General features: G+C 44.3%; 2 protein-coding genes across 8 annotated transcripts in view; one reads left to right on the forward strand and one right to left on the reverse strand.

The window, feature by feature from the left end:
- The first annotated feature begins 259 nt into the window (after positions 1 to 259).
- On the forward strand, positions 260 to 5,817 carry phox2bb (paired like homeobox 2Bb). The gene is made up of 3 exons (XM_086105941.1): positions 260 to 794; positions 1,507 to 1,694; positions 3,367 to 5,817. The coding sequence occupies exons 1-3, from the start codon at positions 554 to 556 to the stop codon at positions 3,796 to 3,798; spliced, it is 861 nt and encodes a 286-aa protein (XP_085962067.1). The 5' UTR covers positions 260 to 553; the 3' UTR covers positions 3,799 to 5,817.
- A 969-nt stretch (positions 5,818 to 6,786) lies between these two features.
- LOC147208218 (LIM and calponin homology domains-containing protein 1-like) overlaps positions 6,787 to 16,461 on the reverse strand; it is a 61,606-nt gene continuing 51,931 nt past the window's right edge. For 5 of the 7 annotated variants that reach the window (XM_086106159.1, XM_086106163.1, XM_086106161.1 and 2 more), the window contains 8 exons: positions 15,360 to 15,452; positions 14,415 to 14,558; positions 13,149 to 13,219; positions 11,892 to 12,023; positions 9,886 to 9,963; positions 9,504 to 9,612; positions 9,285 to 9,387; positions 6,787 to 8,426 (listed from right to left, as the gene is read on the reverse strand). In XM_086106159.1, coding sequence (XP_085962285.1) covers positions 8,401 to 8,426; positions 9,285 to 9,387; positions 9,504 to 9,612; positions 9,886 to 9,963; positions 11,892 to 12,023; positions 13,149 to 13,219; positions 14,415 to 14,558; positions 15,360 to 15,452 — 756 coding nt within the window. In that variant the 3' untranslated portion in view covers positions 6,787 to 8,400. Of the gene's footprint in view, positions 8,582 to 9,284; positions 9,388 to 9,503; positions 9,613 to 9,885; positions 9,964 to 11,891; positions 12,024 to 13,148; positions 13,220 to 14,414; positions 14,559 to 15,359; positions 15,453 to 16,461 lie in introns of all 7 variants that reach the window. The other 2 variants (XM_086106158.1, XM_086106160.1) reach the window with 2 other exon arrangements.

A 16,461-nucleotide genomic window follows, 5' to 3' on the forward strand; every position in this document is an offset into this window, starting at 1 on the left:
CAACTTTCATTATTTCTAAGTGGTGTGATCGAATTAAAGGGCAAAAGGAGGCCCGCTCTCCTTCTCTGCTTCTACTGCGGCGCTATTAAATTCTAATTACAGATGCAGGGGGATGGGATGGGGGGCGGGGGGGGGGGGGGGGTGAGATCAATGATGCTGCAGCTCGGCCGGACGACGGGCCCAATAGACTGATGACTTATTGTCATGTAAAGCAGGGAGGCGGCAGTGGCAGCGGTGGAGGACGAAGGAAGGAGGCAGTGCGGCGCGCGCACGGCGCTGCTTTTGTTCGTCCGCGCGTTTCTGATGAGCTGGATATGCTCTGGAGACCTCCGGCGAGGCGGCTCTTAGGGGGCTTTTCACAAAACGCGCCTGGGCTGCTATAAAGGAGGCCACTTCTGGAGTGGCCGCCGAGCAGTCAACATCGAGAAAAAAAAAAAAAAAAGCCCAAACAAACCAAAAAAGAAAAAGCTGAAAAACCTCACACGTTCTCATCCCTCTCGCCCGCCACCATAAGACGACTTGGGGATTCTTCAGCTTTTGGGTGCATTCCCAAATGTATAAAATGGAGTATTCTTACCTCAACTCGTCCGCCTACGAGTCGTGCATGGCCGGCATGGACACGTCGAGCCTGGCGTCGGCCTACGCGGACTTCAGCTCGTGCAGCCAGGCCAGCGGCTTCCAGTACAACCCCATCCGGACCACGTTCGGGGCCACCGGCGGCTGCCCGTCGCTGGCGCCCGGCTCCTGCAGCCTGGGCACGCTGAGGGACCACCAGAGCAGCCCCTACGCGGCAGGTGAGGCGCACTTTCAAGAGGCAACGCACCGCTCGCTCGGTCGGAGCCGCATTTGCGTACACAAATGAAGGAATTTATCGTGTTAGGAGCGGCTGCGTGCGTGTAATTCGGTTACGCGCGTGTCACACCCGAAAGCCTCCAACAGAATTATCCTATAAGCCGCCGTAATGTGTTTACTTTGCGATGAGACGAATAATTAGATAAGCAAAGAGCAAAACTCGTTATTGGCGCCCAAATTGGGAGTTACGGTACGCGCAAGGCGACGACTTATGACAATTTACCCACGCTTTCGGGACAGAATCGAAATGCATTTGCGACTCAAAGCACACATGGATGATCACCGGACACACACTTGAACACATTTAAAACGGAATCGCGCGCAGTAAAAGTGAAACGAACACTTTCAAGCGACGAATACGCACGGCGTTCCGGACACAATTAAACCACGTTTTACATTTACGATTACGAGATCACATTGAGAATTCCACTTTTGAGTCAGTTGACAACAACTGACAACTTCACGCGAGATGATCACGCGCGTTTTTACGGAAGAGGGAAACCAATCTTGGGCGTCCACTTGACACAAAACAGAAAGCAATGCCACTTGTGCTGCACTTAGATTCAAGATTTCATAACATGACCCCCAAAGGATTTATTACTATGATTCTATTTCTAACAAAATGACGCCATCGTCTCCTCCTGCCGTATGCAGTGCCCTACAAGCTGTTTACGGACCACGGGGGTCTGAACGAGAAGCGCAAGCAGAGGCGCATCCGGACCACCTTCACCAGCGCGCAGCTCAAGGAGTTGGAGAGGGTCTTCGCCGAGACCCACTACCCGGACATCTACACGCGTGAAGAGCTGGCACTCAAGATAGACCTGACTGAAGCTAGAGTGCAGGTAAACAATCGCCAAGTCAAGAGCAGCGAGGGGGATTCCCGCTAAGATGCGCTCCGGTTACAAAAGGGGCTCCCAAATTCTTTCCGCTCCAAACCACAATTTGGTTCCGATACAAGACTCAAAGAAATGCACACACTGGCATAATGTTGCCAAGTGGAAATTAGTTTGGTTGTTTCCACCCCCCCCCTTTTTTTGTTTGAATATAGTCACAAAATGGAATGCATTCAGCAATTTTTTACTTAACCGCAAAGGTGACGCATATACAGAAAAGGTCGTGATTTTTACACGTGCGTTTTTATAAAACGACGTGTTATTTTGTTGAAGTCGATAAATAAAAACGCTCACTTGAAAGACGTTAAGATATAAACGATATGATCGAACATGAAAACACTGCTGATCAATACAAAGCAAATAAAGGCGCATCCTAATCAATAAGAATATGGTGTATAATGATCATCGATAATAAAAGTATATATTTTTCATACTTTCCATCTTAAAGCATGAAAAAGTATTTCGTTTTTCAGAAGACAAGCCACACGATTGAAGCGTCTTTTGGGGTCACTATTGCAAATATTAAAGTGACGTCACTATCAAGCCGATTGAAAATGGCCTTGCGTTACTTGACTGCAGAGGGCCAGACGTTTATTAGCAGTCAGGTGTGAAAAGAGCAAAGCCCCCAATTTATTTTTGCAAATGCATTTCTTTAACAAGGTTTGAGTAAGAGTTTAAACATAAGTATGTACAGTATACTCAAGTCAATTGTACATACTGTCTAAAGGAGTGGGGGAAAGGTATGGATACGGAAGTCACAAAATTACCCTTTTTCATTGTCATTCCGTTCAACAAATAGTTACTTCAATATAGAGTAGCGGGCATGTATTGGCAATAGGGTGTGCGCTGGAGAGAAGGAATATATTTTCAGAAAATTATTGAATGATATAATTGATTATATGTCTCACAATCCCCCTCCCAAAATGAGCACGTGTTACCTTAACTGCAGAAAAAAATATTTTACAGTATATTATTCATGTAAGGGCGGCCCGGTAGTCCAGTGTTTAGCACGTCGACTTCACAGTGCAGAGGTACCGGGTTCAATTCCAGCTCCGGCCTCCCTGTGTGGAGTTTGCATGTTCTCCCCGGGCCTGCGTGGGTTTTCTCCGGGTACTCCGGTTTCCTCCCACATTCCAAAAAGATGCATGGCAGGTTGATTGAACACTCTAAAAAATTGTCCCTAGGTGTGAATGTGAGCGTGGATGGTTGTTTGTCTCTGTGTGCCCTGCGATTGGCAACCGATTCAGGGTGTCCCCCGCCTACTGCCCGAAGACGGCTGGGATAGGCTCCAGCACCCCCCGCGACCCTAGTGAGGATTAAGCGGTTCGGAAAATGGATGGATGGATGGATGGATTATTCATGTATAAGACCTATGACACAAATAGCCCTGCTGTATTGACATTTTTAAAATAACTGTCGAATCGAATTGATTGTATTAAATTAACTGCATGCAGTGGGAATGGGTTATTTGCGGTCAATTAGCATGTTTATGCAAAAAAAAGAAAGACCATGTTTGGGATCCTCAGTAGTCGTTTGAATGAGTCCAAATAGTATCAAATAGTCATTTTAGCCTCAAAATAGGTGGCGGCCAACTGATGACAGATTTGGGGATCTTTTCAAGGTTTGGTTCCAGAACCGACGGGCCAAGTTCCGCAAGCAGGAGCGCGCAGCCGCGGCGGCCGCAGCCGCCGCCAAGTCCAATTCCGGCAAGAAATCGGACCCGCGGGACGACGACAGCAAAGATGGCAAATCCACCGACCCGGACAGCACGGGGGGCCCCAACCCGGTACCCACCTCCAACTGCGGAGGGCCCAGCCCCACCGGCGTGCAGGTGAACGGCGGCGGCAACGGCGGACAGGAGGAGAGCGGCAAGGGCGCCGTGTCGTCCGGCATGGGGGTCGGGGTGACGTCGCCGAGCCAAGGCTGGGCCGCCGCCCCGGGGACCATCACCTCCATCCCGGACTCGCTGGGCGGGCCGTTCGCCAGCGTGCTGTCGTCCTTGCAGAGACAGAACGGAGCCAAGGCTGCTTTAGTAAAAAGCAGCATGTTCTAAGTGGTCACAAACAAACTGATGGACACTTGACAGTCAAACCTGCTTTCGTTTTGTCTCCCTCTTGTGTGGCATTTGCTCAACTAAAATACACTTTCGTGGCACATTCGGCCAACTGCAGTTTCGCTCTAAAACCAGGTGGGTGGAAAATAACCCAACTTCACAAAACAACTCAAAATTGGACTGTTTTGCACCCCCCCCCCCCCCCCCCACACACACATTTTGGATTGTTTTGTCCACGTGCTATTTCCCTTTTTTCACCAACTGCAGCATTGCATTACTTGACAGATACTATGTTTACCTTAGAACAGACCAACGCGCGGCTGACTATGTGGCTGACTGCATAGTTTCAGGAACGCCTGCATTGCAGCGGCTGGAGTTTTGATTTGGATGGAATTCGACTAATTTTGTGAACAATAACATAGTCTTATCAAGAGCCTGCATTTTATCGGGGGTCGATTTTTCAGAGATGTGGACTGCCGAATAACTTGATCTCCAGTTTGCATTTATCGGGGCGAGGTTGGATTTTGGGGGCATTCCACCAATTATGTGGCTGATCGCGTAATTTTATCCAGGTGTTTTTTTTTATTTAATTTGGACAGCTGCATAGCTTTAATTTAAGTTTGCATGCATCCGGGCTGTTTTTTATAGCATTCCACCAATGCAGACGACCGCATTTTTTTTATCAAAATCTAGAATTTTTTAAATCTGTGCTACTTTTGATTTTAGTACATTTTTAGGGGATTCAACAAACTACGCGACCTGCTTTTCATCTAGGGTCCATTTTTGAGGAAGTGAACTGTCTATGCGGACAGCCACATACTGGTGCGGAATCATTCATCTGGGCCGGTTTACATTTTAGCAGGATTCAAAGGACTGTGCGGCCAACGACAAGAATTCGGATTGTATCTGTTATGATTTCTGAGGGATGAACTGACCATGCGTCTGACCGATTTTAGTTTGATTAGATTTTTTCTTTGAGATTCTATTATGGGGAGAGCCGCGTAGCTTTTGCCCTTTTGCATTCATCTGGGTGAGTTTTGATTCAAGTTGGATTGAGCCAAGTATGTGGTGAGCCGCATAGCATTGTACACGCTTTGCATCCATCTTGGCTCGTTTTGATGTGATCAGATTTTTGAAGTTTGGGAGGGATCGGACTGACAACCACAAATTTATGAAGAGCCCGCTTTTCTGGGGTCATTTTGCTGATGAAGGAACCCTGCGGAAAAGCGCGGTGTTTGCATTTACCGGTGCAAGGTTTGGATTTTTGTGGGATTCAAACCCACAATGCAGACGACCACACGGCTTTATCCGCTTTTCAGAAAATTCACATTTTTTAAAAATTTGATATTTTCTTGCCATTGTCCACTATAATGGGGGGAAAAAAGGCACAATTACAGCGAACGCCCCCCTCTCTTTCGGCTCCCCGCCCAACCAGCCCCCCCCACCCCCACCTCAGACATGAATCTATGTTTCGTGTGTCTTTCTACTGCGGTGTGTTTGTGGCTCCAATTGTATAGTGTTAATATGTATTCTTGTCTCCTAATAGTTGAATCATAGACACGTATCGTCTTCATTTTCAGTCGCATTCCCGAAGAATTTATTTTTGGTAAAAAGGGAATGCATGCAAATGTTGTATTTATTTGGATATAATTTGCATGTCGTCTCTTTTGTTTGAAATCTCCCACTTTGTTGTGAGTGTTGTTGTCTGGAAGGATATTTATATGTTGTTAGGAATTGGATGCTTATATTTAAGAAGGGAATATTTCTACGTGTGAACATAGTTTTCCAAGGCATTGAGATGTTTGTTGATGAAACAAAAAAAACAACAATAATTATAGCAAAAAAAAAAAAAGAAGCTAAATGGCTCGGTCATGTTTTTGTTCTCAGCTTCACTCACACAAACAACACACACGAGGACAGTGGGAAAGGTCACTTTTCTGTTTCATATGTGAAACATTGTGATATGAAGCGATATTAATAAGAAACAACTGGCAAGTGTTCATTTGAACCCTTTCAGGGACAGCGGTTAGTACAGTGGGCAGTTTATCATGTGATTTTCAATAATGCAAAGAGTGTTACCTCGATTTAGAGTGGAAATTAAAAATGTTGGTGGAAGTGTTGCATAAGGAGAAACCAGAATTGACGAAAATGTGCAAAGGTTCTATTTCACAAATACACATTTAATCTTAATCCATCTTTAGTTCACAGCTAACAGACGTGCTGAAAAGTAGATTTTTTAAATGAATACTGTAAATGTAACAAAGCTCAATTTGAGGAAAAACAATTATTTCATTTTGCTTTGACAGAGGGTCGATGGCAAAATATGAATAAATATGAAACCGCCTCACGAAAGGGGTAACTAAAGTTAAGTTGTAACTGAAATAATACAAATACTGCAATAATGTAAAATTAAAAAAAAGATTTCAATCATAAAAATAAGGAGACTGTCAGTGCAACATCGAAGCTTGTTATATAACACCACTTCTGCCAAACGAGCCACATTTGATGTATTTATGAAAACAACATTTTAAACATTCTACACCGATTCACTAAAAAAAACATTAGATTTAACGGAGACAAAAATGTTAATGTATGATTCATGAACCCCCCCCCCAAAGAAAAAAAAACAACCCAAAACGTTTTTTAAAAGTCATGAAAATAGTACTAAATTTAAGCATTTGGGATACAACTTACATTTCTATTTTCAAACAATTCTGAAATCAAATAAAAAATGAAAGGAACCAAAAAATATATAATAGCAAATACATTTACCTACATTCTCACGAGGTCTGATTAAAAAAATAGAATACAAAAAAACCCTACATTTTTTTATTAATGCAAAAACCTGCACAAAATATAAGAAAATGACATGTGGTTCATGACATTAAATGAAAGTGAAGACTCACTTTTGAGATTGGGAGACCCGTTTCTCAGTTTGACCCTTCCACCAAGTGAGAAATTCCTCAAAATCAAAATACAGGCAGACACTGACTTTGGATGGTTTTATTTATAAACATAGTCATTGCATTGACACAGTGAATGAAAGGATACATCGAAAGGTGTTGATAATGTTCAGGTGACTATTATAATAAATACACAAGAAAGCCTCCCTGCGAATAGAAAAAGAGAAGCGGAGGAATACTGAGAGAGGAAAATGCTCAACGACACCGGGAAGCGCAGCAACTATTGCTCAGATGTGTACTTTTTTTTTTAAACATCATCTTTTGGTTTTAGGCGTAAACGTGCAGTTATTTTTAACATCCGCAGCACAATGCCTAGCTCTCAAACAGCAAATACAGCAAAAACAAACAAAAAAAAGTTGGCATACGTTCAATTGACCTTTCGCTCAGAACACTAGTTACTGACTAAAGCAAAAAAAAAAAAAGACACAAAAGATTTCGTCTCGCAATGGTGGATGACCGCATAGCTTCATCCACATTTTGCTTTTGTCTGGGCTGCTTTTCGATTTTGCACTACTCAACCGACTGAGGCCAACCGCTTCGCTTTATTAAGCCTGCTTTTTTTATTTGGGCTAAGTTGAATTTTAGTCGATTCCTGAGGGATTCATCAGACGATGCAGACAGCCTCGTGGCTTCGCGTCTGGATTTTTCTAGCCTAGTTTTGGATTTTTGCGCTATTCAACCGACTAAAATGGACGTATTCAATCAACTACGTGGACGACGGAACAGCTTTTCTACAGCCTAAAAAAAGAATACATTTCCATTCAACCTTCGTGTCCCTCGGCTGTGCATAGAGAAAAAAAAAAAGCAAAATTCAAACCAGGAAAGCGCCAGCCTCTGTGCTGTGCTGTGACTGGTTGCTCTACGTTTTTTGGAGGGGGGGGGGGGGGTGCGGTTTAAGCGAAAGGTCAATTGTCTCGCCCTGCTTATATTCCTCAAAATGGACGACAATCGCATTCAATCACTGCAAAATCACTGAGGCGGCACAGTGGACGACTTGCAATAAAGGAGTTTGGAGGACGCTGACAATTTGGCCACTTTTTCTCCTTGAAATGAAATAAAAACAATGGGGGGGGAAAAACATTTTTTTTTAATGTTTCTTTGCTGCATCGTCATCCTTTTTGTTCCTAAGGCACATTAAAGCAGCAAGTCCAGTTATTGCCCTTGTGAATTACATTCAAAGCGTGTGTGTCAGTGGAAGCCTTGTGGATTATTTGGATTCGAGTAACAATTTTTGGGCATCATCACTCATGTGTACAATTCATTGCTGATCCAAAATGACATTTGCCCTTGTAGAGGTCCAGTATTGCACATTGCGAAGGTGCCTTTGCATATCTCATTTCGTCTGGTTTTGGCAGTGGCATAAAATGGATGCCGTTTGATGAAAAGTAGGGGGGTGGGGGAGAATGAGATGCTTAAACCAGGTTAAATCCAATTAACGTACATGCTTTATATGGAACTGAATGGTGGTTTAAATAGATTGTGCTTCATAAAAATGCGGATACGATCGAGTGACTGTTCTTATGCCTGACACTCTGCGGTTAAAGAATAATATATTGCATACGGCATGTGATGTGATGAAATGGGGTTGCACGGGAGGACCGGGCTTGGCAGGTGATCGGGTTCAACTTGACCGGAGGCGTCACAAGGTGGTCGGCTGTCCGGCTGCTTGAGGGGAAACGAGAGAGCAGCAAACGCTCAGCAAGCGGCGACAGAGGGCGCAGGCGAGATGACAAATCGCAAGGAAATTGATCATGGCTGCGTAGATAGATGACTGCGATTGTCAGTGATTCTCAAAATGCGGAGTGGCATGCAAGCTCCCTCTAGTGGTAGACAGAAAAAATATGGAATTAAATGTGAAAACTGTGTATCATGTTACGGTGTCGAAAACCATTTTTTTAGACTACAGTCCAGTTATATTTCAATGTTGACAACCCCCAACACATTTTTTTTCAGAACGGTTTGTTTCCAATCTGTATTAATTTTTAAGTGCAGTCAATTTTAATTGCATCATTATGGTGGTATTTGGAAGAGCTGTTTGTTTTTGGGTGTCAATTGGTAAAAACAAAACAAAAAACAATAGGCCAATAGAAACCGAGTAACGAGGTCTCACTTTAGTAGCATAACGTTTGCATTTTGGCTAGTGAGCTAACAACACCACAGTGGTATTTCATTTTTGAGCGATTCAACTAACTCTGCGGATGACCACATAGCCTGATGGTTTGTGTTGGTTTGCTATGACCATATGCGGCCAGATGCATAGCTCGAGCCAGTCCATGTGTTAATCTACAGGAGATTACTTGAAATATTTGTGGATTATTTTTAGTTATCCAACTGCCTGCACAAGCTTTATCATTAGCCTGTATTAAATCTGGGTTAGCGTTTATTTTTGAGGAATTCTACAGACTATGCGGATGGACACATAACTTTATCAAGGGCCTGCGTGTATCTGGGTTACTTAAATTTTGGGCTATTTTGCAAATGACTTTTTAATGCTCACGTGTGATGTGGGTAGAGGCAACTCACAGCGGGAGCGAATGTAGCACTGGTGGCAGTTGAGGAGGCCGCTCCGGATCCGCACATCGGTGCCCGTGGATGTGTCTCCTAATTGGCCCTTGCACACGCCGCACTCACCACAACAATCAAAAGCAATATTAATGGAGCGAACCCCCGAAAATCTGCTCGCTTCATAATTGTTACCCCTCCTACTCATGCTAACCTGAGGAAAATGCCTTCTTCACTCACCTTAAAGCAGTCGATGTGGAAGTAGAGGCTGAGGGTCTCAATGATCATGGCGGCCCCCTTGCCCAGCGGCTGCCCACAGCTGGAGCACAGCTTCTTGCCGCTGACAGACCTATATGGCAATAAAAAGAGCAACAATGAGCCATGCGCCGCTTCATCACGTCTCAGGACTAAGGGAGCTCTCGAGTTTCCATCAGGTGGACGAACCCCCCCCCCCCAAACTCATTTGATCACCCTTTAGGACAGCAATGGGCAAACATACATTAATGTACTGTATGTGTCCCAATTCTTCTAAAAACCTAATTTCTGTTCCCATGACAGCAAGCGCAAATCGAGCATATCACAGTGTTGATGCGAAGCACGAAATGGCGGCGATGGGGGATACCTGTTGGGCGGTGCGTCGACGGAAGGCGGAAGGGGCTTGGGTGGGCTGCGGCCCACATTATTAGTGATGGGCGCACTCCTGGAAAATGGGACAGATTGTTGTGGGATTCAAGCGACCAAGCTACGAAGTGCATAGCCATGCCCAGAGACCGCGTTTATCTGGGTTAGTTTAGAGCGGGGGTGCCCAACTTTTTTGGACCGAAGATCTACTTTTCAAGTACCGTAGTCAACCTCCTGCGATCGACCCCTTACCGCATGTGCACGCAAACACTCGCATGCCACGATGAAAAATAGCCATAACGGGCCCGAACATACACAAAACAGAAAAATAAAGTCGATACAAGAGTTTGGGAAGAGGAAATTACTGCCTGCCTTGGGCGACCTGACACAGAGGGGGCAGTGATGCAATTTTAGTAACGTGTTAAGTGGAGAAACATCACAATTGCAGCTCGCGTATAACGTTTTAAAGTGCTTCACCTGGCGCTCCAGAATCCCATTCTTTGACAATGCCGTCGGTGAATTAAAGATCAAACAAACTTTGATTGAGAGTAAACACATCTATCTATCTATCTATCTATCCATCCATCCATCCATTTTCCATTCTGCGTTATCCTCACAAAGGTCAGGGGGCGGGGGGTGCTGGAGCTTATCCCAGCCGTCTTCGGGCAGTAGGCGGGGGACACCCTGAACCAGTTGCCAGCCAATCACAGGGCACACAGAGCCGAACAACCATCTGCGCTCACACTCACACCTAAGGACAATTTTGAGTGTTCAATCAGCCTGCCATGGATGTTTTTGGAATGTGGGAGGAAACCGGAGTACCCAGAGAAAATCCACACAGGCCCGGGAGAACATGCAAACTCCACACAGGAAGGCCGGGGTCGGGATCGAACCCACAACCTCTGCATTGTGAGGTTCACACGCTGGACCACCAGGCCGCCCATATATAAAAATATATACTATATATACTATATATATATATATATATATATATATACTGTATGTACCGTATTTTCCGCACTAAAAGCCGCACTGGATTATGAGGCGAACCTTCAATGAATGGGCTATTTTTGAACTTTTTTCATATATTGGACGCACTGGATTATAAAACGCAATCTTCAAAGCATCCACTAGACGGAGCTACTCTCCTTCCGTTCGACTCGAGAGGCGTTCATGACCGCCTCCGAAAAACGTAAATTAATGATTACTTCAATGAAACTACGAAAATTGAAAATAATGCATCAAAACAGAACATCAAGCGAGGAAATCACAAAATAAATTCTATAGCCCCCCTTGGCATTTCCTTGAGCGTAGCCTCAAGAGAACGATCAGATGTCAGTGAAATGTAAGAGACTGGACTGTCTCAGAAGTGTTTGTTATTTATTCCTTTGTTGTGTATTCACAACCGAGGAAATCACAAAAAAAAATCTGTAGGGGGGCTATAGAAGGGTGCAGTGTACACTAAGACACAAATATGTAATATTATTAACACGGATACAGACACACACATTTTTTTCCCCCTCTATACCACTCGCGGTAGACTTGGAACCAGTCTGCGAACTACCGGTGGACTGTGATTGACTGGTTGGGCACACCTGGCTTTGAGGGATTTAAACGACTATGCCGATTAGTGCATATCTTGATTCAGAGTCTGCTCTTATGTGGGTTTCTGGAAAACAGGCTGGGGCATGATGATGATGATGGTGATGGTGATGGTAATCTGTGCGAGTTACTGCAGCAATTAATATAAACTTGTTTTCCTCAGACGGACAGGAAGACAGGTGGTTGGTGCCACCTGCTGGCCTAACACAGCAACTGAAAAACTGCGGCTCATCACAATGAAAGCCTCAAATGCGGCAACGATAGCACAGCACAAGAGCACTGCTGTTGCCAGGGTTACTCTTCGCTCTCACCAATATGCCAGACAATTACTGTCAACAGGCAGGAAGCGTCTTTAAACGATAGACTGAAGGAGAGTCCATTTAAGCACATACGTTCATCACATACCTGCGTTCTCCCGCAGGGCGGGCAGGCTTGCCGATTTCAGTGTCTTGCCGTTTCTTGACTGGCGCGGAGGGCTTGCCGGCCATTTGGTGAATCCTCTGGCCATTCTGCAGGCAGCTACTCTGACTCACCGAGCTGAAAATGGCCCACACAAAAGACAACGTTATTGCTCTATTTTTAGGAGATAATATAACGACGTAACACTTCTAACTCATTAGGGCGATGATGAAGCTGGAGCCTAACCCAGATGATTTAGGGCGACATGAGTGCGCTGCATCCTGGACTGATCACAAGTAAATCATAAGGCACACACAAGTACAGGTAGTCACATATTCACACTATGGACAATTTGGACCTTTCAATGAATATAATAGAAAATGTGGAAAGTGGAAAGACAACATGGAGTCTGTGCCGAGATGAGAGCCCAGAATGTCTGAGGTGGATGCACTACGAACCACTACACCGCTCTGCTGCCACAATCATCACGGGCATTTTTGGAATCATCATACGCATGATGGCTTTTTAACTCTGATAACTATTCAATGCGAATGTGAGGGTCATGCACAAAACTGAAGGCCGCCGCTGGCGGATTTACCAATGTCACCTGTGCCAAGGTAGGGATGTTTGCTTCCTGTATTGCCCAACAAAAACCATGTACTAGTACTATGTTTCAAAATGTACAATTATAATTGAAACACAAAGAAAAAACATTTGAGTTACTTTTTTGAGAAAAAAAGTAGGTGGAGTATGTTGCACAAATGGAAAAACTATTAATGATACAAAAAACAAATCTCTCTCTCTATTTATTTATATTTATATATTTGCTGCTGCATCGGGCAGGCGTAGGCCGAGGGTGGCCGACCTCACCGTGTGCCCTCACTCAGAAACATATCAATTATATTGGGCGCTGCTCCCCCCCAAAAAAGAAAAGAAGAGCTCATTACTGGTGACAGACAGTATTAGCATTTTTTAAAACCACGGTAAATCGTCAAACTGGTTATCAGCCCATAGCTAGTTGGAAGTGACGCTATCGGTTCTTCTGCGCATGCGGGTCACTTTGGGGACACATTTGGTTCATACACCAGACGAAGGTGTAATGTCAATTTACCCCCCCCCCCTCCAAAAATAAACAAAAAACAAAAAAAACCCCAAAGCTCAAATTGAGCAACAAGACCTGTCGTCTGAACATAGCCTTTTATGTCATATTTATTGAAGCAATCATTCTGTTTTCTTGACATGTGCTTTCATGCGTCAACAAACCTCTTGGCTGTTCTGAAGCTGTCGTCGGTGGCGCTGATGTCGCTCGTCTTTTCGTTCTCTGCACTTTCCTTCTGTTAGCCAATCAGAGATAAAGGACTGTTAGCTGGTCAATCAATCACTCAATGTAAATGTTTCCAAAAATTGGGCTGAGGACCCTCAAAGTAATTTCCAATAAATAATGAGATATCATTTAAAAAAGGGGTACACCTAACACTCGGGGACAATTAATCCATCCTAATTTAGCTTTTGATCAAGTAAATTGTGCTAACGGTGTATTACAACGGCAATAAAGTCCTATTTCTTGAAGAACACCATTTTTATTTTTCAAAAATATTAGCCCCATTAGAATAATTTTCCATGATAAATGGTGTAATACCAGGAGGATGAAGTTGTATTTTGAAGTTCACTTATTAAAATGGAGGGCGGCCCGGTAGTCCAGTGGTTAGCACGTCGGCTTCACAGTGCAGAGGTACCGGGTTCGATTCCAGCTCCGGCCTCCCTGTGTGGAGTTTGCATGTTCTCCCCGGGCCTGCGTGGGTTTTCTCCGGGTGCTCCGGTTTCCTCCCACGTTCCAAAAACATGCATGGTAGGCTGATTGGACGCTCTAAATTGTCCCTAGGTGTGAGTGTGGGCGTGGATGGTTGTTTGTCTCTGTGTGCCCTGCGATTGGCTGGCAACTGATTCAGGGTGTCCCCCGCCTACTGCCCGGAGATGGCTGGGATAGGCTCCAGCACCCCCCGCGACCCTAGTGAGGATCAAGCGGTTCGGAAAATGGATGGATGGACTTATTAAAATGAATCTCGGCCCTCATTTAAATTAGACTTTAATATTCTAGATGACAACTATCTTGGTTCCCAAAAGATTATGACTCTTCATCCAGACAAAATACATCACTGTTTTTTTAAAGATGATGACTTTTTCAAAAACAACAATTTTACTCTCAAAACTTTGCGCAAATAATTTCTCTAAAAATATGAATGACTCAATGCAACATTAGCCTTTTTTTCCCGAAAACAGACAAGAAAGTAGCTTTTTTTAGAGCACATTCCAGATGCAAGATAACTCAATAGGATTATAACGAGACACCTTTTTAATTTCTCCACTTGAAAGGGTCCTTGAGCCCAAAAGGTTTGAGAACACCCAATAACACAAACTAATAATGATTAACTCAATCACTCCCAAAGACGTTTTTAAACGTCTTTTCAGACTTGGTCCAGAATTGGTTGGTACTGAATGAGTTAACAAATGAACAAATGAGTTGTTCACCGAATGTCTTTCCAGGTGCTCCTGTTTGCGCTCCCAGTCAGCAAGTGAGCGCACGATCGTGTCCTGGCCTTTGGAAGCCAACGGGGCAGGGGCAGACGATGGCGGAGTCAGGGGTGTGACCGTCTCTTCCAATATTAGACGTTCCTGACGTGAGGGTAAACGTGGGAGCAGTAAGCAACAAAAATGGACGCACAGGGAAACAACTCAATTACAACTGCGACACGTTCTGTAACCACTGTAACGTAATTACAAAAAGAAACACTCCCGCGATGTAAAACCTGAAGAAAATCATATGACACGCTGCCATTTGTTGACAAATGAGAAGAATATGGCAACTAGCTAGCGGCATATTCCAAGAAGTTGTATGTTTGCAACAGGTTTGCAGCTAGCTAGCGCCATTACAAGAAGTTGTAAGGTTGCTAAAGGTTGGTCACGACCACCCCAAATGCGTATCTTATCAACAGTGGCGGATGCCGGTCTGTCAAGCAGGGGAAGATCAATTTTGGCCTACATCATAAAATGTGCCCGTTGATTTATACGTGAATTCTACTCTTTGTTCCTTTTCAAGAAAATGATCTGTGACCCTGTCATACCAACAACGCGGCTTTTCCAGGGACTTAACTAGTCTCCTACAACTACAATAAAACCCACCAGAAAAAAAAGATTCATTTGTCGCTCGTTGTTTTCAACAAAGAGAGTGTCGCAAAGATAATTAGACAAAGTCTCCAGTTCAACTCAGAAAAGAATGAGAATTGAAAGATGCTCCCACGGATGCCTACACCAAAAGATCGGTGATTGGCTCATTTCGCTGTCAATCAAAAAGAGATTCAGCTTCAGACAGATCATCCAATCATCATGCAGAAAAGCTGAGCTTCTGGGCCAGCCGATACACGTCCACTGTCCATAGACTAACAGAGATTGTATTGTGTACAGATATGCTCGCACCTCCTCATGGTAGCGCCTCTCCTCCCGGGCCACCTCCCTCTGGGCCTTCTCCCACTCTTCCTTGAGCTTCTCCTGCTCCCGCTGGTACTTTTCCTGTGTTACCACGGCAGCACACCACATACAGACACAAACCGGAAAACAAGACAAGACATTGTGATTTATGTCGGAGGCGTGTAAAAACGGATTTAGACATCATCGAAGATTGGCTTGTCGAGAGTGAATGTAAAAAAAAAAAAAGGAAAAAACAAACAGAAAAAGGACAGGAGAAGCAGGCAGGAGCTGGATATGCAGTTTTCCGAGAATTGTTTCACTGTTAAAAAAATGTCTGCCTCTTACAAAGATAATAAACTGGGTGCCTGCAGGCTTAAAATTGAAGATGTTTTTGGACACACGACAACAGCGTGACGTTCGGCTTGTGTGAGAAATTACAGAGCAGTGGTTGTCATCGTACTCATTTTGAAGGCTATTTAAGGCACTCAGTTTGGAAAGTCGAATTAATGACACCTTCACGTCCCTCATACACTCTGAAAAATGCTCCATTTTGATTGACACTGCCAGATGTCAATTTAAAAATGTATTTAACGTGGCTGTAATTTGAACTTCAGAGAGCTCTTTGGGCATTATGATCTTTGTAATGACATTTTTTTCCCCTATTTGGACTTGCATTGGAAGCCTGACGACAATCACAGAGCAGGACAAACAATTATAGGGATGAAACATAACCAGCACGTGATGCACCGCACGCACATCCATCCATCCATCCATCCATCATCGGAGTTCAGAAACCTTTCGCACTGAGCTGCAGAGGATGACGGGGGGAGGGGTGTGGCATTTAGGCAGCAGCATCCCACCAGCACAAGCTTTGACACAGCACCTAGGCGGCCCTCAGGTGGTGGCAGCGGGACATGAGCGGTTGTTACGATGAGCGATTGTTACGATAAGTAAACGCTCTGATCATAAAAATGGCTGCAAGCTTTCAAGGGTGCAATGGAATGTGGTTAATCGGCCTTGTGACATGTAACACATTTAGGTCAGAAGCTCATCTCACGGTTTAAAAGCAGCGGTAGGCAAACAAATGAGTGATCAATGACATTTCTTGGGG

The sequence above is a fragment of the Hippocampus guttulatus genome, chromosome 2, assembly GCF_054856545.1.
Source record: "Hippocampus guttulatus isolate MCC_2025c chromosome 2, RoL_Hgut_1.0, whole genome shotgun sequence".
NCBI lineage: Eukaryota > Metazoa > Chordata > Actinopteri > Syngnathiformes > Syngnathidae > Hippocampus > Hippocampus guttulatus.

Coding starts and splice junctions, on each gene's coding strand:
- phox2bb (XM_086105941.1), top strand. CDS start 554: ATGTATAAAATGGAGTATTCTTACCTCAACTCGTCCGCCTACGAGTCG. Junction 795..1,506: donor GAGCAGCCCCTACGCGGCAG/GTGAGGCGCACT, acceptor TGCCGTATGCAG/TGCCCTACAAGCTGTTTACG. Junction 1,695..3,366: donor TGACTGAAGCTAGAGTGCAG/GTAAACAATCGC, acceptor GATCTTTTCAAG/GTTTGGTTCCAGAACCGACG.